The sequence below is a fragment of the Typopeltis vanoorti genome, chromosome 19 (assembly GCF_054136105.1).
Source record: "Typopeltis vanoorti isolate ZY-2024b chromosome 19, IOZ_Tvanoo_1.0, whole genome shotgun sequence".
Lineage (NCBI taxonomy): Eukaryota > Metazoa > Arthropoda > Arachnida > Uropygi > Thelyphonidae > Typopeltis > Typopeltis vanoorti.
Genome location: NC_143567.1, coordinates 73,760,245 through 73,784,459, shown reverse-complemented (window position 1 = coordinate 73,784,459; position 24,215 = coordinate 73,760,245). Strand labels below are relative to the sequence as shown.

Sequence of the window (24,215 nt, the reverse complement as noted above, 5' to 3'; positions counted from 1 at the left end):
ATGAATTTATAATGAATAAGAGAGAAATTAGCCTAAACACCTGCCAGCCTGGCTGGCCGAGTGGTTAGCGTATCCACTCTCCAGCCAAAAGGTTGTGGGTTCGAATCCTGCCGTGGGCATGGATGTTGTGATTGTCTGTGAAAGTACTAGTGGTGGTAGTCGGCAGTAGTGGCGTTGGTGTTAGATGATGAAGGTTGGTGGAGTAGTGAGATGAAGAGTTGTAGAGTAGCCCTCCCTCGATGAGTCTTTGGACTCCCTGAAGGTGTGATGTAATAATAATAATAACACCAAACTAGTAGTATACAAGACAGTATTCAAACTAGTTTTAAATTATGGATATGAGAGTTTAGTTAGAAATACAGCTCGTGATCAAAGATCAGAGACCATGAATATGAGAGTTCTGAGAAAATTTAGGGGCTTGAACAGATGACATCAATGGCAGAATTGTATTAAAAAAAAAGTAGGAAAGAACTTGATATTGTCATCATTCAAAAAAGTGATCATACCACATAAGCAGGGCTTATGTGGTATGGTTACTTCATCAGAATGGGAGAGGAAAGGTTAGCAATATAAGTTTGATGGCAAAATAGCAGGCAAAAGATACACAGGAAGACCAACATTTAGGTGGATTGAGTCAGAAGTGCCTTAGAAGACTAAAATGTTAGATATGACAATACTGGTATGCCGACAAGCAAATAGACTGTTTGGAGGAAAACTGTGGGCAGGAGAATAGCATTAATGTAAATTTACTTATGTAGTACTGCAATAGTAGCCTCTGTACCCCCTGAGGGTACATTTCAGAAAATTGCTGATGATATTGGGATGTTGACAAGTCACAGAGTAATTTGGAGGAAGATATTAGAATATTAATCATGTAAGATTAATTATGTAGTACTGTCATAGTATTTTGTTCACTTCTTGATGGTACATATCAGAAAATTGATAATGTTTTCCTTAAATACATTTTGTGTATTAGATTCTTTTCATTCTGAGGTTTCAATTTTAGAGGTCTTTTTCTTCTTCTTTGAGATACAAGCTTGAATTTTAAGCTTTATTTTTACTGATGGATTTCCATATTCAGATTTCCGTAGTTGTAGTGATTCATGTTGCAGTTTCTAGAAAAAGCTATGTAGAAACAAGAATGAAATAGTTAATTTATTAAATAAACTAAATATTTACAATCTGATATTTTGCCAGCTAAAGCTATTATTATCAAAGATACATTGAAAATATACACTTGGCAAAGACTAAAATTAAAACAACCTCCAGAGCAATGCAGTCATTTGTATGGAGGGAGACAGTGGCACTCTCTGCAGTGATTTCTGTGATTATTGCTGATGGGTGGATAGGATAGTGCACCAAAATTTATATACAATTAAACCATCACTTCTATTATGGTTCAGAGAGTTTTATAGCATATTAGTTGCTTCCAGGAATAGTCTTTGTAATTTAAACTGGGATATATATGTAGCAGCTTTGCTTTTCACCCCTGATGAAATGGTCTTCATCCAAGGCATGTTGAACAAGTCCACTTCTTGGTTGTCCATATTAAATATATTTTTTATTTAGGAACTGACCCTAAAGGGTCAGTTGTAACACTATCCAGGTATTTGCTTGCACTTGGACTCGCCAAACTTTATATATTCACTATATTCGGCATGAAACTCTTTGAGTTTCTTATTCGGCTATGAAACAATATGGGATGTAATGTCCCTTAACTTAAATATTTTTTATGTTCTTTAATTCTTATTAATGTGACCTATCCTGTCTGTCCCAAGTACTGGATCCCACTCTGACAGATGATACTGTAAACATCTCGGAAGGAGAGAGAGGATCGCGACAGTTCGTAATTAGTCTAAGATTTGTAGGCTGTTCTGATTTGTATTGTTTCAGGAATGAGTCCAGTTTATCTGCTGTACCTTAAATGTAGGGTAGACATACTGTGTGTGTGTGTGTGTGTATATATATATATATATATATATATAGTCTGACTGGGGAAGGGGGAGGTTGTCCATACCACCTTAAAAAAAGACAACAATAAAGCACTCTGTGCATATATATAGGGCAAAATCTTTGAAAAGTTGAATAGCTACCAGTTACTGATAATGATGCGAAAGGTTTCCAAAAGTCAACCAAGAAATATTGCTCTACAAATAATACAAATCTTACTTAACTGCCAAGTTTATCACGGCATAATTCCAAAAATCGATAAATGGGATAAATTCAAGTTAACTAATTATAAATAATTTTGTAAGCATGAGCAAAATATTAAAAATCAGTTATACATTTAGGGTTTAAGTAAATTTATTATTATTATAGAGTATCTCCATGGAATCTAGAAACTCACTGTGGGAAATCCACGCTAATGTTTATACACACAAAACCTATCATACCTCTGCTTAAACTCATTTACTGTCAGAGTATGTGCAACTAATAATTCTGGCAGTCCATTCCACTTGGGCACCACTCTCTCTGCAAAAAATCTAGTCCGCACACCCTTACTAACCACACTCTTACACAACTTTCATGAGTGACCTTTAGTTCTCTATTTGTCATACACATGCAAATTAGAACAAATGGGGATTAGATGTAACACTGATTATGTGAATGAGAGAGTACCTATTAGATAGATAACAAATAAAAGTGGTATATGGAGGAGCAGAATCCAGGAGACTAGTGATGTGCAATAAAGTTCTGTGTTAGAACCACTACTGTTTAAGTTGTACATAAGGATTGTACAAAAGGTCATACAGGATTTCAATTGATGGAATTTTCAATTAGGGTAAGGAAAGGACAAGGGCATCATTGGAAGCTGAGAACAAATGCCACTAAGAAGGGGTTGAGGGCTAGATTTTTCTCTCACAGGGTGGTGCATGACTGGAATGGATTGCCACTGGATGTCATGAGTGCAAGTAGTGTGAATGAATTCAAGAATAAGTATGATAGCTGGTGCATGTAGTATGTGGCCTCCCTCGATGAGTCCTTGACTTCCTAGAGGTCTCTCTTAATAATAATAATAATCTGAAAGGAAATATTCAGTTGTTTGCTGATGATGCAAAATTAGGTAGAGTAATAGTTCATCAATGTAGAGAGCATGCAGGATGATTTAAGTAGACTGTCAGTATAAGCAAAACATAATGGGTATAAGTATGATGTGGAAAAATGTAAACTTATGCATTTTGGAATAAATCAATTCTTCATCTATTTCCTGGAGTACAGCTGAAGCTAGGGATTTAGGGGTGGTGGTAAACAGAGAGTTGACATTTAGAGGGCATATGCCTAAGATAGCTCATAAGATTATTTGGCTGTTGAAGAACACACTAATAAGTAGAGATAAAGAAATTGTTATTCCTCTTTATAAGGGCTTGATACGTCCACATCGAGCATAGTAATCCAGGCCTGGTCTCCCAGGTTTCTTGGGCTTGAGGAAGTGGTGGAGAGCATTCAGATGTGAGGACCAAGATGGTGACTGGTCTGTGGAATGCATCCTACGAGGACAGAGTGAGGGTATGTTGGATTGCAGACGTTGGTTGATAAGCGAAAAAGAGTGGATACATAGAAACATTTAAGTTACTTAAAAGATTTTATAGGACTAATGCAGGCGAAATGTTTCAGCACTTGGCTAGAAGGTGCAGAACAACAGGCCATCCCTGGAAGTTGAGTAAAGGCATGGTTAGTATGGGTGAGAGGACTAGATTTTTCACTTGGTGTTATGGATGAATAGAATGGGTTGCCAGCATCATTTGTGAGCACGCTGTCTGTTAATGGGTTCAAAGAGAGATATGATATATTGTATGTATAGTTTGAGTCTCCTATGATGAGTTTTCAGGCTCCCTGGAGGTGCCCATTCAATAATAATAATAATAATATATTCAAAAATTTCCTTGCATCAATTTTATAAAACACCTTTAATATTTTAAAATACTGTATTTGCCGGCATATAAGATGCACTTTTTTCTTTGAAAATAGGTCTGAAAAACAGGGTGCGTCTTATACGCCGATACTCAGTTTTTTATTACTTTCATTTCTGGAAATTTTCTCTGTTCCGAGTTACGCGATTTCTTTCTTGCTTCCTTACAGTGTGTGAGAGCATTCCAGTTACTTAGATGATCACAGGCTGTGTTCCTGTTCGTTTAAACTTTCCAATTATTGTCGCGGTTGTTGTGAACGGTGATAAATTTCTGCTGTTAAATTTTCTCTAAATTTCTTGGCAATTATGGCTGAAAAAAAACGTCGGCATTGCTACAATATTGCAAACAAGCTACGTGTGAATGCTAAAGAACATGAAAATAACTGCAGAGAGCCATTTCGGGCCACCCCTAACTGAGAAAATGATAAAAACTTGACAGAATCAGGAAGAGGATTTAAAAAAAGCAACTCACAGTAAACATAACCTACGAAGCGGAACTACAAAATGGCCAGAACTTGATGCAGAACTGAATACTTAGAATTTAGACCACAATAAAGTGGGACTTTCAGTGTCTACAAAAATAATTATTCATCAATGAAAGCGATAGCCACTAACAGAGGGATAGCCAACTTTACTGGATCAACATTATGGTGTTCAAGATTCATGAAGAGAAACCAGCTATGTATGTGGACTAAAACAAAAATATCACATGGGTACTCTTTCCTAGTTAGATCAGGTATTTGTTGAAAGTAGACCTACTTATTACTTTATATTTGAAATACTGTAAATTCATTATAATATTCAGTGATAAAGTTTTTTTCCTAAAAAATGTGTACAAAAAAATGGGATGCGTCTTATACGCTGGTAAATACGGTATTTTATAACTTCCTATCACGTCTCCTCTTTTCCACCTATCAAATAAACTTTGTAACCCACACACTGTCAACCTAGCCTCATTGTGAGCATTCCACAGACTTGTCACCAGTCTGGTCTCTTGTCTTTGAATCCTCTCTACAACTTCCTGATCCCCAAGAAAACCAGGTGACCAAATCTATGAATAGTAGTCAAGATGCAGCCAAATCGCAAAGACAGAGCCATTATAAGGAATAATAAGTTCTCTATCTTCACCTCTTAGCATGTTTTTTAACAACCAAGTAATTCTTTGAGCTTTTTTACCAACTTTTAGAGGCTCTGAACATCAACTCTCTGTCCACCATTATCCCCAAGTTCCTGGACTCATCAATTTCCTGCAATCCAATACTACGTGGGTGGTCCGAAAAGTTCTTGGCCTAACAATGAAAAAACAAATTTATAATTTCAAAATTATTTTTATTTTTCAACATAATCTCCCTTAAGACTAATACATTTATTCCAGCGATGCTCCAGTGCCATTATCCCATCCCTGTAGTGGATCTCAGTAAGATCTGCAAAATACCCCCTCTACAGCTGCAATCACTTCTTGATTCGAAGAAAAATGCTGACCAGCGAGGAAGATTTTTAGTTTTGGGAAGAGACAGAAGTCAGAGGAAGCCAAATCTTGGGAATGGGAGGGGGGATGTTCCAACAATTCATAATGCAGATCCCTTAATTTTCCCATTGCCAAAACATCTTTGTGGGTAGGTGCATTGTCCTGATGAAAGATGATTTTTTTTCTTCTGCAATTGGGTCTTTTCTCATGAATTTTTTCATCTAGTCTGGTTAAAAGATTGGAATAATATTTCACAGTTATTCTTTTACCCTTTTCAAGATAATTAATCAACAAAATGCCTTTAGCATCCCAAAACACCGATGCCATGACCTTGTCTTCTTTGGTGCTGAACTACTGGCTTCTGTCTACTGTTTTGACCACTGTTTGGATTCTGGTGTGTACTGGTGAATCCAAGTCTCATCCATAGTAATAAATCGATGCACAAAATCAGTTTTATTCTTGTTAAAATGCTCCAAGCACTGTTCAGAGATTCTCATGTGAGTGCGTTTTTGATTTGCACGCACCCATCTTGCGCAAAGCTTTTTCATTTGCAATTCTTTGTGCAAAACGTATCCTACACATTCTTTTGACATGCCTATAGTCTCAACAATTTCACGCACTTGACTCACTGGTCATCCAATATAACTTGGCAACCCATTTCTTAATTGCTGAAAATGAAGGAGAAGATTGTCCATAAACTTTTATGAACTTCGAACGAATTTCTTTTGGCGTTAAATCTTCTTTTACAAAGAATTTTATAACCGCACGATACTCAATTTTATCCATTTCAAGGGATACAGGGGAAAAAAAAGATCTATAAAAAAACTACGTGATAGAATGACTTGCAATTTCCCATCGGTGCTTATGACAGATGTACCAACTCAGAAAAAAAAAATCTTGCTGATAGTGTTGTCATTTATGGTTGAGGATCAGAACTTTTCAGACCATCCATGTATGTCAATCTGATACATAGTATGCATCTTTTTTTGACCCAAAGTGTACAACCTTACATTTTGCAACATCAAACTGACTATCATTATCCTTTGCCCACAATGTCAATTTATTTAAATCATCCCGCAGGATATCTATATACAATAATTTATTGAACTATATTTATTATACTATACTATAATATACAGTGGTATCTCGCTAATCCGAACCTATTTAGTCTGAATCCCCCAGTAATCTGAACTGCGGTTTGAAAGAAAAAAAGTTTTATTTATTACGTATTATTATTTTGTGTACTATTATTTTTATTTAATAATTATTATTTTAGCTATTATTATTTATTTTATTATTATTATTACAGTACAGTATAACTGTGGTGATACACAAAAAGAGGAAATTCAAAATTTGCATAATTTGGTTAAAAATATAAATCCAGATGTTGAAATTTCACAAACAGATGTTACGAAATGGATTACAGGTAGAACCGAAAGTGAATTCGAAAACAAATCAGATGTTGAAATTATAAATATGATGCTACAGAATGAATTAGAAGACGATGATGACGATAAAGAACTCGAAGAAAAAAAAGTAAAACATGAAGACGCAGTTGACAGTTTTAATATGTGTATAGAATGGGCTAAGTGGAATGATATGCCATTCCATGAAATTTTATTGCTAATGCAGCTTCCAGAAGAAGCATTCGAAAAAAGTTTAGCTTCCAAGAAGCAAAAGAAAATCAGTGACTTTTTACAAAGAAATAATAATAAAAAAAAACTTTTTTTTTGTGTGTTATTTTATGAAACGTTTTTTTGTGTTGTGTACAAGAAAGTGATATTTTTTATGCAAATTAAGTTATATACTGAACTACGCAATTTTATTAAATCAGAATCCTCAACAATACATACAAACTAAATTTTTTTACTAAAATAAACTTGTGTACTGTATTATTTTTTAAGTTTTACATTACAGTACAGTAGCTTTTTTCTATCAGTTACGTCATTTAATTACAGAATTAAATTGATGTACCAAGAGAATCTGATTATTTTTGTCTTAAACGCTAGTTATTGTTGTCTCTTGGGGGAAAATTCGCTAATACAAACTTTTCGCTAATCCGAAACAAGCATGTTTTTTATTAGTTCAGATTAGCGAGATACCACTGTATTATAAAATATACTATAATTTATTGAACTAGTTTAACAAACACCTTGATAAACTCAAAAGTTTAAATGTATTACTTATTAAAAGATATAAGTTAATTAAAAACTCTGATATAAAAATTCACAAATAAATGTATAATAAATAAGTTCATGTAAATTTATATTTTATATATTGACACAAATTAAAATTAAAAAAAAAAAAAACTACTTACCACTCCTAACAATACTAACACCACAGTTACCTTTCTCATATTTAAGTCCTTCGTACTTTCCCCCTAGTGGAAAAAAAGAAAACATTAAAATTTTTTTAGAAAAAAATTAAACTACATAAATGGAAATAAAATTGTATACTGGTAAGACTAGTAAGATTATAATACTAGCATTTTTATTAGACATTATTATGACATTTTCAAATGTATGAGATTCCATAAATTTCTATTCAATGTTTTTGACTATATAATTCCTTTAACATCAACCAGTTGGCAGGAAGACAATTAAAAAAGTTAATGAAAGAATAAAAACCCTTTTGCTTCAAATTTTCCTAAATATTTCCATGATCTTTAGTGGCATTCCCTATTCTGCTGGTTTCCACCAGCTTCCTCTCACCCTTCTGATGTAAGTTATAATTTCTAATGATTCAAAGAATCTCTACTTCTTTATAATTAGCAGGTATAAGTGGATCAGAAGTGCAAATAAGTTGCACTGCCCAATTCTACTATTTTGAAATTCATCCCCTTTTATCTGAAACTTGTTCATATCGGTGTCAATTTTCAAGCTTAGCACTAAATATCTACTAGAATCACTATTTTCCAGTATTAAACCACTCACAAAGAAGTCAAAAAGAAATTATATTTTAATGTGACTAGTTTTGCAAAAAATTTCATGAAATAGCACGAATAAATTAAAAACCTACAAGCAAAATACCAGTTAACATTCTACTGAAGATTCGCTATTATACTGATTTGTGGGTATACTGCTGGTAGACACAAGTGTGTCGTGATGGATTAAGGAGGCCCAGATTTGATGTAAAATCATTCCTTGCTTTTTGTTACACCGTAGAAGATACTTCATCGTTTCAGCTGATTCTTTGAATGCTCTTGGGTAAAAGCAGTAATCAATGTGGAGCATTTTTGGTTTGTCACCATTCTACTAAATGCTTTGTATCTATTGAGTGCTGCAAGCCCTGATTTGTGCTTTCTTTCATTCTCAACATCCTTGATGTGTTCCAATTGGCATATCTCCCCAGATCTGCCAGTTTGTCCTATGTAGTGTAGCCCACAACTGCAAGTGAAAAACCAGGTGTCTACAAGACACCTGGTTTTTTAAGTGGTGGTTTAAGAGATTTCAGATGATTGGACATTTTGTTGATTGGGAAGAAAGTGGCACTCAGAAATCAACCGAATTTAAATAAATATGGTTGCATAAAACTTCCCAAAACTTGGGAAACATTAATTATCAGCGATCCCACGTTACATCCTAGGCCACCTACAAATGCTCATAGAGGGCGCACCACCTAGATAGGACTTTAGAGTCATTCACATGTTTCACTTAGTATTGTATTGTATTTGAGTGTGTTGTTAAAAAGTTATTTGTAATCCATGAAGATGTCTCAGTGACTGAGATGAAATACTGGAAGCATTAAAATTAGTTTTAATCCTTTCCCAGTGCTGAAAATATTCCAACCTCCAATATGATGTCCTCACAGCACTTAAGCCTTAACACACAGAATATAAAGGAACAATGATTCTCTCTTATATACAATCAATCACAGATAAAATAGCAAGATTGCTTCTCAAAAAAAAAATCTAGGGAGGAGGGGGAGGTATAGGTCTTATAGGGTATGGTGATGGCATTTCTGAAGTCCTTCTGAAGAGATGGCCAGGGGATGGGGGAAGGAATTGATTATTTTTTTTAATTCTGTAATCGCTGTAGCCATTGGAAAGGAAGGTGTTGTGTATGTGATTGAGTTCATTGAAAGGGAGGTTCCAGTGGAATAGAGCTTGTGGGCTCTGAATATACAGTTTATCAAAAACCCACAAGCCTAATTCCTCCTAAGACCTATAGTAGATGCCACTAATGCACCTTGCTACAAACCGTCAAAGCAGCTGGCTAACTATCTGACCCCTCACTGGTCTTACCACATCCAATGTAAAAAACTCTACCTACTTTAAAACCTTAATTGAAAATCTAACTTGAAATAATACAGACATATTGGTAAGGTTTGACATCACCTCATTGTTTATCAATATTCCTCTAAATGATACCTTAACACTCAAAAAACGTTTTTCCTTCTGATTTCTTACAGCTCTTTTCCTTTGCCATCAATTCTGGTTATTTTTCTTGGAAGAACAAAATCTACAAACAGATAGAGATAACTGCTATGGGTTCCCCCACCTCTTATCAATTTTTACATGGAAAATTTTGTATTTGAGTGTGTTGTTACAAAAGGTATTTGTAATCCCTGAAGATGTCTCAGTGACTGAGACAAAATATTGGAAGCATTAAAATTAGTTTTAATCCTTTCCCGGTGCTGAAAATATTCCATTAAACCTCCAACATGAAGTTCCTTTATATTTTTGACTTATTTGTTCTGTTTATTTTGGAGGGTGAGATAGAATTTTGACTAATGTTCTGTTGTAGCCATTTTTCTAAAACAAGAGAATTAAGATACTGTAACTCTTTGTTTCTTTTATCTATATTCATGGAAATATTTACTTCTCTCCTTTCCTAGTCCTTATGACTTAAATAAATCATCTTATCATCTTCTTCTTCTTCAGCTTATGCCACTTAAGTAAGATCGCTGTTTTTAATGAGTCTCCTCCACATCCTCCTGTCTTGGGCTATAACCACATCTAAGTTCTTCAGCCTCAGGTCCTCCTCCACCAGCTCCCCCCATCTCTTCTTTGGCTGCCTGCACTTCCTCCTCCCCTGCACATCCATCTGCATGGCCTTTCTTCCCACATACTTGTCCTCCCTCCTCATCACATGACGAAACCATCTAGAACCTTGCCTCCTGTATCTTTGCTCCTAAGTTCGTAACTTTCACCGTTTCCCCTTACAGTCATTTCTCAGACGATCCTTTCTGGTCACACCATACATCCACCTAAGAATTCTCTGCAACCTCCATCCTGCTGATGTTATTTTTCCACAGTTTCCACAGCATACGTCATAGCTGGTCTCACCACTGTCCTGCAGATTTTTCCCTTTAGATTGACCTGCACCCTCTTATCACACAGCACTCCAGCCATCTCTCTCTCTCCAGTTCCTCCATCCAGCTTGTATCCTGCATCCAATTTCCTTCTCAGCCTCTCCATCCTCTTTCACTGTTGAACCTAAGAATCTAAAGTCACTAACCTTCCTGATGACATTTCCTTCCAGCTCCAGATCTACCACTTGGCTACCATCCCTTTGCAACACATGTACTCTGTCTTACTTCTGTTCAGCCTCATACCTCTCTCTTCCAGTACTCTCTCCTCCATCTTTCCAATTTACCTGCCATTTCTACTCTTGATTCTGCACATAGCACGATGTCATCTGCATACAATATTGTCCAAGGTGTGTCTTCTCTCACCTCTTCCAATCACCACCTCCATCACAGTATTAAACAGGAACAGGCTTAATGCTGACCCTTGATACAAACCAACTGTCACTTGAAAGCTTTCTGTCTTTCCCAAGCAGGTTCGAACTCTTGCCTTCACATTTCTGTACATCTCCTGCACCAACCTGACATATTTCTCCTGTACCTTCTTCTCCCTCAGACACCTCCAGATCAATAAACACCAGATGTAGCTCCTTTTGTTTCTCTTGAAACTTTTCCATAAATTATAAGATGAATTGTTATTATCGATGATTACAATACATGGCAATATTTTACTAAATTATAAGATGATTTATTCATCTTATAATTTAGAAAAATCTTGCCATGTACTGTAATCATCTGGTAATAACAATTATCAATATTTTTGTACTTTGTCTACTGGTTCCACCTTCTTTTTCCTGATGGTATATTAAATTCTATTACTGTTTGATATAATAGATGCTTCAAAAGGATAATATTATATCTGTTATACACAGATATCAAAATTTATAGACATTCAACATTTTGCATCTAAGTACATCAACAACCACAAATGAATTAAAGATAACTGATTGTTTATTTTTTTTACGGTATATATTAGAACACAGAAACTAAGTAAATAATTAATTTATTAACTTATTGCTGATATTTCTGTTAAGTCTGTCCACACGTTTAAAGATAACTGATTTAATATAAATCTGGGATGCTAATTCGGACCTTTATATTGAATATGACAGTATTATTTATTATCAGAAAAATAATAAAAAGATTAATAAATTATATTTATTTAAATAAATCTAAGTACATTAACAACCATACATGAATTAAGGAAAACTGCTTTAATGTAAATCTGGGATGCTAATTTGGACCTTTATGTTGAATACTACAGTATTATTTATTATCAGAAAAATAATAAAAAGATTAATAAATTATATTTATTTAAATAAACTAGTTTCATCAGTATTTCATTAATATTCTTAGGATAATCAAAATACCATGTATGCTAGCAATGCTTTACACCATACAAAACATATTTAATATTCAAGCAACGTTTCAATCACAACAATAGATAAATGTGGTCTAGCCAAATTGATGTAATAAGATAGTGATATAAATCCTGTTAATTTGTATCACTTCATTATGATTTATATGAGAAATGGTCATCATAATTTATGCAGATTCCTTCAGCATGTGTATTTTGTCATATGCTGTTTAGTATATGACATATAAGTTTTTTGTATGCTACAAAGATATCAAGATTGCATTGGTGAATCTGGGACTTTGTGAATAAAATAGACTCTACAACAGTTATCTGAACTTTGTTGCATAAGCTTAGTTCATATATTATGATATAATAAAGAACTTGTGGCCTGAGGAATTAAATCTTTTGATTTAGTTTACAGTTTCTATAGCTCTGAAAGCCAACTTTAATTATAATAATAAATTCAATTAAGAATTTCACTGTGGTCACTAAAACATTTATTTTCAAATATTTTATTATTTGAAGTCAAAAGTTATAGATTTTTAACAATTTCTACTTATAATAAAATTAATCAGTTGTAAAATAGTTTTACCTGTGGGTGTTGTAATAGTACATCGAGTATAAGGAAGTTGGTTCAGACCCTCCTCAACAACAAGACGGATCTGAAAAAGCAGGTGAAAGCATTACTTATTACTGTATTCCATATTTTCATAATATATACCCTAAAATGCTGTATGCATTTTTGGAAATTATGGAGACAACTACTGTGTTTGAATAAAAACTTTAGTTTAATATTACTCAAATTTTACAATTCGACGTTTCGACCTTTATGTCAAGGCCATCTTCTGGAGCGTACAAATATACACAAGAAACAAGCTATACTACAATCATACTGGTTCGTTAAAGACACTGACTAACCCCTACCACAATTGTTGGCCTGACCTCTGGTGAAAAAAAAAATTAAAAAATAAAAAATAAAAAAATAATTATACATCACCGCTAGAGTCCTATTATTTGTGTTGTGTACTATATACATATATTAACATCATTCCAGCCAGTTGGAGTGGAATGGTTTCTAATACTAGCGGATTGGCTAGAGTCCTGACTTATGTTGAATCTTTCATATTAGGTTGGCTGAATGTGTGCCATCCAGATCCTTGGAATTTTCATACCATCTTTATTGTTGATATTTGGGTGGTTTATCAGGATTTCGCAGGATTCTTTAAATTTTCTTTCGTACATGTTTTTGTGTGGTGTAAGGAGCAGGTGCTTTTCCAGTTGATTTGGTGTAAGGTGTTAAGTGCATGGTCTGAGAGGCCTGCTTCACCATAATGGTTATATTTAATGTGTCTAATGTGTTCTTTCTTGCGTATAGGGATTGTCCGTCCTGTTTCACCAATGTACGGTAAGTTACAGGTGCAGCGGATGCAATAGACTCCAGGATGTGCTAATGGAAGGAGAGGATCCTTAGAGGAGCTGAATATGGTTTTAAGTTTAGTGGGTGGTTTAAAGGTGGCATTGAGGTTATAATGTTGTAGGATTCTGTTGATTTTTTCTGATAACCCTTTAATGTATGGGATGGCTATGGTTTTACTGTAATCTAGATTCGTTTTTGTTGTGGTTTTATAGAGGATTTTATTGACAGTATTTTTGTTATAGCCATTGTTTATGAATGTGTCACTAATGATTTTTAGTTCTTGTTTCAGGGCTTGCTGGTTAGAGCAAATAGTTGTGGCTCTGTTTTTGAGGGTGTTTATGACTCCATATTTTTGTGCTGGGTGGTGGTATGAATTCGCATGTATGTATTGGCCCGTGTGTGTCGGTTTTCGGTAGACCGTGAAGGATAGACTGCCTGAAGGAAGACATGTAACTAGTGTGTCTAGGAACGGGAGCGAATTTTGATTTTCGATTTCGATGGTAAATTGTACGCGTTCGTGTTGTTTGTTTAGGTAGCTGAGGAATGTGTTTAGCGTTTGTCGCCCGTGCGGCCAGATCGCGAACACGTCGTCAACGTATCTGAGCCAGATTGTCGGTCGAAGCCTGGCGGAATCAAGAGCCCTTTGCTCAAAGGTTTCCATGTAGAAGTTCGCGATTGGGGGGGGGATAATGGTAAGCCCATGGCTGTACCTTCCTTTTGTAGGTAGAATTTGTTTAGCCACACGAAGTAACCGAACTTTAGTACATGAGCAAAGAGGGCCATAATGTCGGGCGGAAATTTGTTCTGTAGTAGGAGAATTGTGTCATTGATGGGGACATTAGTGAAAAGGGCAGAAACGTCAAAACTGACTAATAAGTCGTCTTTGTCGAGTGTTATGTTTTTGATTTTGTTTATAAAGTGTTGTGTGTTTTTTATGTAGGAGGGGGAATGACCTACCAACTCCTTGAGTGTTGCCACTAATTTCTTGGCTAGGTGGTAATTGGGACTGTCTATTCCTTCCACTATTGGTCGAAGGGGCACATTTTGTTTGTGTATTTTCGGAACCCCATATATTCTGGGGGGGCGGGCGTAGTGGGGTTTGAGTTTTTTAACTGTGTCTGGTGGCCAAGAAGTGACGGACTTTAGTAATTTTTCTGTTTTGTCCTTTATCCTTTTTGTTGGGTTATAATTTACCATTTTATATGTGTTGTTATCGGCTACTAGTTGGTTCATTTGTAGTATGTATGTTGACCTGTCAAGGACAACAGTGGCACTGCCTTTATCATAAGCATACCCTGGAAAAGAATAAAGAAAAACTCAAGAAAAAATTCCACAGGTTGAAACAACGGCAAAATATGGCGGCCAATCAGAGGACTTCCTCCCCGAGAAACAACAATGAACAACAAACAAGGGAGACAAGAAGCGACCAACCACCGACAAGCAAGAACCATGTAATTAACATATCAAGCCACATCCTGAACAACGGCGAACTCACGCTGCTGAATAAAGGACTGAACTACGCAATAGCACCTAAAAATCAGATCCCTACCTAACAACATAGCAGACAAAATACGACTAGAAACCAGTAATGTCCTAAATACCAAGAAAACCATACAGAACAACCTGACTAAAACAGAATTAGCAGCAATTAAATCATTAAAAGCCAAACAAAACATAATAATAACGAAAGCTGATAAAGGCAATGCCACTGTTGTCCTTGACAGGTCAACATACATACTACAAATGAACCAACTAGTAGCCGATAACAACACATATAAAATGGTAAATTATAACCCAACAAAAAGGATAAAGGACAAAACAGAAAAACTACTAAAGTCCGTCACTTCTTGGCCACCAGACACAGTTAAAAAACTCAAACCCCACTACGCCCGCCCCCCCAGAATATATGGGGTTCCGAAAATACACAAACAAAATGTGCCCCTTCGACCAATAGAGGAAGGAATAGACAGTCCCAATTACCACCTAGCCAAGAAATTAGTGGCAACACTCAAGGAGTTGGTAGGTCATTCCCCCTCCTACATAAAAAACACACAACACTTTATAAACAAAATCAAAAACATAACACTCGACAAAGACGACTTATTAGTCAGTTTTGACGTTTCTGCCCTTTTCACTAATGTCCCCATCAATGACACAATTCTCCTACTACAGAACAAATTTCCGCCCGACATTACGGCCCTCTTTGCTCATGTACTAAAGTCCGGTTACTTCGTGTGGCAAAACAAATTCTACCTACTAAAGGAAGGTACAGCCATGGGCTCACCATTATCCCCCCCAATCGCGAACTTCTACATGGAAACCTTTGAGCAAAGGGCTCTTGATTCTGCCAGGCTTCGACCGACAATCTGGCTCAGATACGTTGACGACGTGTTCGCGATCTGGCCGCACGGGCGACAAACGCTAAACACATTCCTCAGCTACCTAAACAAACAACACGAACGCATACAATTTACCATCGAAATCGAAAACCAAAATTCGCTCCCATTCCTAGACACACTAGTTACAAGTCTTCCTTCAGGCAGTATCCTTCACGGTCTACCGAAAACCGACACACATGGGCCAATACATACATGCGAATTCATACCACCACCCAGCACAAAAATATGGAGTCATAAACACCCTCAAAAACAGAGCCACAACTATTTGCTCTAACCAGCAAGCCCTGAAACAAGAACTAAAAATCATTAGTGACACATTCAACAACAATGGCTATAACAAAAATACTGTCAATAAAATACTCTATAAAACCACAACAAAAATGAATCTAGATTACAGTAAAACCATAGCCATCCCATACATTAAAGGGTTATCAGAAAAAATCAACAGAATCCTACAACATTATAACCTCAATGCCACCTTTAAACCACCCACTAAACTTAAAACCATATTCAGCTCCTCTAAGGATCCTCTCCTCCCATTAGCATATCCTGGAGTCTATTGCATCCGCTGCACCTGTAACTTACCGTACATTGGTGAAACAGGACGGACAATCCCTATATGCAAGAAAGAACACATTAGACACATTAAATATAACCATTATGGTGAAGCAGGCCTCTCAGATCATGCACTTAACACCTTACACCAAATCAACTGGAAAAGCACCTGCTCCTTACACCGCACAAAAACATGGTACGAAAGAAAATTTAAAGAATCCTGCGAAATCCTGATAAACCACCCAAATATCAACAATAAAGATGGTATGAAAATTCCAAGGATCTGGATGGCACACATTCAGCCAACCTAATATGAAAGATTCAACATAAGTCAGGACTCTAGCCAATCTGCTAGTATTAGAAACCATTCCACTCCAACTGGCTGGAATGATGTTAATATATGTATATAGTACACAACACAAATAATAGGACTCTAGCGGTGATGTATAATTATTTATTTATTTTTATTTTTATTTTTTTTTTTCACCAGAGGTCAGGCCAACAATTGTGGTAGGGGTTAGTCAGTGTCTTTAACGAACCCGTATGACTGTAGTATAGCTTGTTTCTTGTGTATATTTGTACGCTCCAGAAGATGACCTTGACATAAAGGTCAAAACGTCGAATTGTAAAATTTTAGTAATATTAAACTAAAGTTTTTATTCAAACACGGTAGTTGTCTCCATAATTTCCAAAAATGCATTCGGATCACCGTGCAAGCCTAAAAGAAAGGATTAAAATGCTGTAGTTTCTTTATAATAATAATAATTATTATTATAATATTTTTTGTTTTATTGAAGCATGAATATGGCAAAAAAAAAAAGAATTTAACATATATTTAGCATTCTGCATGACAACTAAATACAAAAAATACATCATTATTTGTTGCCATCTATTTTAAAATAATTTCTTACAATTATCATTGTTATTATTTAATCTTCCCTCATAGTTAAACATACCAATTACTATTTTTTTTTTTTTTTTAAACTACAGAGTGAAGCTGATTTCAGTGATCAACTGCTCTATAAGCCATGAGCAACCCAAGATCCACAGGCAATGGTGACTCATGAGCTCTATCTAAGCAAACAGCAAAGAGAGAGATTCCATTTATTGCAATGAATTCTATGGCTATCTGAAATGGAATAAAAAGCCCTAAAATCATTTTCTTCTAAAAAGATTATATAAAGAAAGATGTAAAGCACACATTCACAATCCTAACCTCAACAAAATTGACTGCCTTAAACTTTCTTTGTTTAGGGAGTTGTAAATGGAGTTATCCTACTCCAGATGATAACACATATACTGAATGTTTGAAATTTAAGTTTGTTCTTTTTATGTTTTCAACTGCATTTTTCAACCTAGCCAAAAATTCTGCAAATATATAATTTAATGCAGCATCACCTGTATTTAATTTTATTCTTAACTCTGGACTTAGTACCTATATTATGTATAAGAGCTCAAAATCTTGTTTGTAACAGAACATATGTATGGGAATGATACTGCTCCTCTATATTGTTGTTTTCTATGTCTAGGACTCTTTTAGAATGTTCTCAACTATTATATATTTTTTTAATTGTAACTATAGTTTGGAAGAATAAGACAGGTGTTTCAGTTCTTGGCTTTTTTTCCTCTGCACCGTTGTAAATGCTGTGTCCTGCCTCACAGAGTTTTTTTTTTATGACAGATGGTAGTTAGACATTGCAAGAAGGTGCTGAAGCTACAGGAATTGGGTTTCTATAAGACCAAAGAGATAAGGTTATTTTACTTAGGGACCTCCAGGAGAGTGTCTAATAAAAAGCAATGTTCTGTTGTTTTTCAAATTAACAGTAAGAAACTTTACTTCTCCCCAGTAAACAAGATTTCAAGTCTTGGTAAAGATCACTGCGTGTCCTCACTCCACTGGAGAATGGTAACGATATCAGTGTTTAAAACATCAGTTATGGAAATTCTTGAAATTTGGATCATTTGGAAAATTTGCCAACTTTTCATGCAGAACTATCATAGTATCCTGACATTAGGAATTAATGATGAGGATGATAAAAGTTGTCAAACGAAGAAAATAAATAGAATGTACAGTCATCGGCCAACTACTGGACAGAATTTGAAGTAAGTGAGAGAAGATCATTAATGTATAAGAGGAAGAGTGTGGGCAAATGTACAGAGTCCTGAGGTACTATGTGATTGGTACAGAAATCTAAAGAGAGGAAACCATCCATCATGACACACAGTGAATGACAAAAGAAGAAACTGCTGACACACTTGCAAAAAGTGGAAAGCAGAACATGAGACAGTATTTTTGCAAGGCTATTATGTCTGATCTAATGAAATATCAAGAGAAATCAAGAGTCAATTAGTTAGCAGAACTCCAGATGGTGAAGAAATTGGCTGATAATTATTTATTTTCAAGGGAACTATGGTGAGTGCAATGATAAATGGGATGATGCCTGATCTTATCTGATTTCATCTACCATCACCCTGTCAGGTAGATGTCCAATGAGTATTATGACAATTTGTACAGAAGATATAGGGGTATAGGGAGAAAGGATGATGGCCAGTTTGGAGTGTAAATTATGACCACAGCTGAGGTGGAAGATACCATCTGAACAAGGAAACGTTGACATTCAAGTAAATATTCTTTTGATGTTATTCTGGAAAAAGATTGGAAGAGGCATACAGAGAGCTGGTGGGAGGCAATTTGCCTTAGTTCCCTATACAAGAGTTGGAGGAGAATGATGCTAGGAAGGCAGTCTTATCTTTGGGTAATGTTGGATGATATTTAAGTAGGAGGCAAATTTTCTGCATTTGAGCATTTGAATTAACGTATGGGTAGTGGTTGGGAGTTTGGAATAAAATGAGGAATACCTCCATTCCAGCAAGATTACTTCAATTATATGGTCAAAGCAAATGTTCAAATCGACAGAGCAGAAACAATCATCAGACCACATAACGGAGGAGTAGAAATTACAAAGGTCATCCTATTTGTCACCATTCTGGTGTCAGAGGACACAAACCTCAAAATGGATGAATAATGAACATTTCATAAAAAAAGGAAATGTAAACAAGTTGAGAGTCTGAGTTATCAAGCAGAGGAATGACACCTAATACTTGAAAGGACAAGTGATTAAAAAAAAAAAAGTCCAGGTGTTTGAAAGGCAGTAAGGATTATCAGGTATTCTGGTGAGTAAATAGTTTAATGAAACTGGAGAAAGGAAGTCAGTTTGTTCAGGGACCTCAGTCCCTTATAATGACAACTTCACTGTTTGGTTATTCAGATGATAATAAATGAAGCTTCAGAGATAGAAGAGTTATTAGAATTTGGAAAGCAATTCAAAGAATAAAAGTGCATAAACAAGGAATCTGAGCCTAAATAAATCATAATGACAGGAATTCAAGGTTTGACATTTTCTGACATGGAAAGTCAGATTTGACACACACACAAACTTATCATCAAATTCCTGACATTTACCCTGAAGGAGCGTACAGGATATGATAGTATTACATGAAAAATTTACTTCATTACTAACTTCCTACCTACAATTTTCTGCCAAATCAATCTGTTACCTGTCAAAGCTAACATTGTCAGATCTTATATTTATATATCTATAAGGCATTTTTTACTGCTTTTCCCTGCCAACCTGGCAGAGAACACTTGTTGGCTAATCTTTCCTCGCCCATTCTGTTTAAGTGACCATACCACCTGAGATTAGCTCTGCTAATGCATTCCTGGATGCTGACAATGTCAAGTTATTTCCTAATATCCTCGTTTTTAATACGATATTGCCACTGACACCATCTGTTCACGCCCCTAATCTTTCTCAGGACTCTCATATCTGCGGTCTCTAGTCTTTGGTCGAGTGTTTTACTTCTGACCCAGCTCTCAGATCCATAAGTTAAAATTGGTTTGAACACTGTCTTGTATACAGTTAATTTAGTGTCTTGACTAATTTCTCTATTATTCCATATAAATTTATTCAGTTGACTTCCTACCAAACCAATTTTGTTGATTCTATTCTCATATTTAACTTACCATCTTCACTAAAAATCATGCTTAAGTAGCTGAAATGTTTTACTTGTTCTATAGGTTCTCCATTCACAATGCAGCTAATATTTTCAGTGCTTCTGCATATTTTCATTATCTTTGTCTTGTTATTGCTGACCTTCATATCATATCTAGCACAATAGTTATTCAATTTAGTCAGGGAATCTTGTAGACTTGTAGCGGATTTATTTAGAAGTATAACATCATCCACATAAAGCAAGGAGCTGACATTAACATCTCCAATTTTGATATCAGGTTTAATACCACTTTCCTTTATAATGTGATCCATATAGATAATGAATAACAGATTTAACATCAAACCATCTCCCTGTACTTCCTTCAATTCTAACTGCTCACTTACAACTCAGATAAAGACTAAGTATTGCTTGATATAATACACCATACAATTGTAATGTTTTTAATATCTTCTCTCTTGGCATCTTGTCATATGTGCCTTTTCCAGATCTACAAAACTTAAATACAGATCTTTGTTATATTCCCATGATTTCTCAACAATTTGTCGTAAAGTAAAAATCTGATCCTGACAGCCTCTATTTGGCCTGAATCCAGCTTGTTTCTCACCAAGCTTCTCTTCCACAATCCCTCTCAACTGTTTTTCAAGAATACTAGCATAAATCTTACCAGGAACACTCAGCAGAGAAATACCTCTGTAATTCTCACAATCAGTTTTATTTCCCTTTTTATATATGGGTACTATGAGAGCTATCATCTGGAATTTGTTCTTCTGTCCAGGCCCTCTTGAACTATGCAGTGTAGCCACTGTAAAACTTTTATACCTCCATACTTGAGCATTTCTGGTCTAATATCATCTACATCAGCTGCCTTTCCACATTTCAGACTTTTGATGGCTTTTTCTACTTCAAGCATGGATATGTATTCCTGATTGCATGCCTGGTCAGTGTTTTTTATCTGTGTGCTGTCATCACTGCTAGTTTCATTTAGCAATTTTTCGAAGTGATTACTCCATATTTCAAGGATATCTTTTTCTCCAGTTTTCATATCACCTTTATCATCTCTAACTCCTTTTACAGCACTCTTTCCTCCATTTCTAAGCTTCTTCAACAACCTCCAGAATATCTTACCACCTTCTTGATATTTATTTTCTATGTTCTTGCCAAAGTCCTCCCATGACTTTTATTTAGCTAGTTTTACACAGTGTTCTGCTTTCTTACGTTTGTCTGTGTATTCTCTAAGAGCAAAAGCTGACTTATTAGTAGGAACTTTTGATATGCTTTCTTCTTTTCCTTCACTGCCTCTTTAACTTCCTGTGTCCACCATGGAGTTCTGATTTTTCTATCCTTGCAGACAACCTCACCACATGGCTCTCTGGCTGAAAGAGTTTTCTTCAAAGTTTGCCATTGAATCTCCATGGTTTGGTTCCTGTTCTCAAACTCTTTCATTTTTTCTTCAATAATCTTTGTGTATTTTAGTCTACAGTTCACATCTGAGAGCTGCTCAACTTTTATTTGCTTTAAAACTTTCTTACATGTTATTCTTTTCAATATGAAATTCAATTTTATCCTGTTCAAGACTAAATAGTGATCGCTTCCAATGTCAAATCCTCTGTACACTCTGGTGTCCTGCACCAGGGAGAAAACATCACTATCAACAATAACATAGTCTCTTATTCCTTGCATCTTCTCTCCATGTGAATTTGTGCACATTTTTATGTTGGAACATGATGTTAGTAATAACCAGTCCATGTCCTGAGTAGAAATCCAACAAGTATTTGCCATTATTATTAGCTTTGCTCTTTTCTCCAAATTTCCCTAAAATATTTTTATATGTCTGACAATCATTTCCTACTCTGCTATTTAGATCCTCAACAAGTACCAACTTTTCATTTTTCATTGCATCAGTTACACAAACTTATATCATTTTTAACAGAGGGCATTATGTAAGGTTGTTTAGACAGTTAAGCTGTTAAGTAGTTGTTAAGGGATTACCAAATGAAAAATAATAGGTTTGATTTAATTACCTACACACTATCAAATGCTGATGTTTTTTTTTTTTCCTGATTGTATATTTAGTATTTTTTTGTGGTAGATATTTTTCTGATCTGTAATATTACTATATCCTTTCATTTTTATGGTCGATAATGTCAGGGCCTTTTTTTTCCCCTTTTAACTTAAAATGTAAAAAGCAATACTAATTTTTGGTTTGAGATTGGTTCAAGGATACATTGTAGTTGGTTGGTGAATTTAGCGCTCTCGTGTAAAATTGGTGAATTTTGTCTGTTTATTGCGTTTTTTTCCTCAGAAAATTAGTGTTTCATGGTATATTAGTGTAGAGTTTAGGGGTTTTAGTATATTTAGTATTTTATAACATATTATTATTAAGATATTTCAACAATAAGTATAAGTTTAAAATGGTGCCAAAAACACACAAGAAAAGTAATGCTAAAAAGAGCACCACAGGTGAGAACAAGAAGGCTAGTCCTGCTAACGAGGTTATTGGTGTTGGGGAGGAGGTTAATGGAAATGAATTAACCTCCAAAATAGCAAAATTAAAGCAGATCATCAGAGAAATGATGTAGGAATTACAAAAAGTTGAGAGGTAAGTGAAAATCAAGCAGCAAAATAAGAAACAACAAAGCACGGAAACAGGTAAGTCAGGAAGTAATGGAAATCAGGTAAGTAATGATGTTAGTAAAAAGAAAGAAGTTATTTGGTATGGTGCCTATAATAAAACATGCTATTGAAGAGAGAGTTATAACTTCGAGTTTTCCTGGAGCAAAAATTAAGAATATAAAGGAAGCAATTCAAAAACAGAAAAGAAAAGCAAATGAAATTGTAATTATAGTAGGTACTAATGACTTAACTAGCGATAAGTATGAGAGAGGACATGAAAGGGTTGTTGGAAGAGGTGAGAGTGAAGAGTGAGAAAGTGAAAATCGTCAGTATTTTACCTCGATATGATAAAAAAGAAATAAAAAGAAGAGCTATGATGGCAAACGATTCAATACATAGGCTGTGTCGAAGGAATGGATGCAGGTTTTTGGATGTGTGGAGTGAATTTCAGGGAAGAATTGGATTTGTATAAGAGGGATGGCCTACACCTGAATGCGTTTGGTATCAGGAGTATGGAAAAACTAATAACTGGTATGAGACCTAACACAGAAAGTCAGGGAAACTAAATTATAAAGGGAGGAATGGTGAGAATGTGAGTGTAAGAGCAACAATGTTATATAACTGTGTTAATGATGGGAATGGGCTTTGTCATGGAAACGTTGAAGAGGAGAGAATGATTTCGACTTTGTGTTCGTCTGGTTCAGACCCATCAAATGTGTGCAATGTATAAGGCACTAGAGATCTGCAAGTTGTCCAACTGGGTCATGCAGACTACAGACAAACCAAAGAACATGCAGGTAGAGATTATTATGTCTGTACATGAATGCTAGGAGTATCAGAAACAAAGGAGTAGAGTTTGTTGTCTTAGTTAATGTGTTGGGACCTCAGATTTTAGGGATTAGTGAGACCTGCCTATCAGAATCAGACATACTAATTGGTATCGAGTGTAAAGGATACACTATTTTCAGGAAGAATAAAAAGGATAGGAGAGGAGGGGGAATGCTGCTAATGATATCGGATGACTTGAATCCAGTTAGAGTTGAGACCTATGATTGTAATACTACTACTAACAGTATTTCATGTGGCAGTGAGTTTGAAGCCATCTGGTGCGAGGTGGAATCTAACTAAATCAATTACATAGTGGGGTGTTATTACAGACCTGGTGGATCAGTCGC

General features: G+C 35.4%; 1 protein-coding gene across 3 annotated transcripts in view; it reads right to left on the bottom strand.

Annotated features, from left to right (window-relative positions):
• The window catches only part of kri (uracil phosphoribosyltransferase krishah), a 532,528-nt gene that overhangs the window by 475,240 nt on the left and 33,073 nt on the right, over nt 1-24,215 (bottom strand). For all 3 annotated transcript variants that reach the window (XR_016549938.1, XM_090409241.1, XM_090409240.1), the window contains exons 3-4: nt 12,635-12,704; nt 7,696-7,758 (exon numbers count right to left, since the gene is read on the bottom strand). Coding sequence is in view for 2 of the 3 variants with exons in the window: in XM_090409241.1 (XP_090265367.1) it covers nt 7,696-7,758; nt 12,635-12,704 (133 nt within the window). In the remaining variant the exon portion in view is untranslated. The remainder of the gene's footprint in view (nt 1-7,695; nt 7,759-12,634; nt 12,705-24,215) is intronic.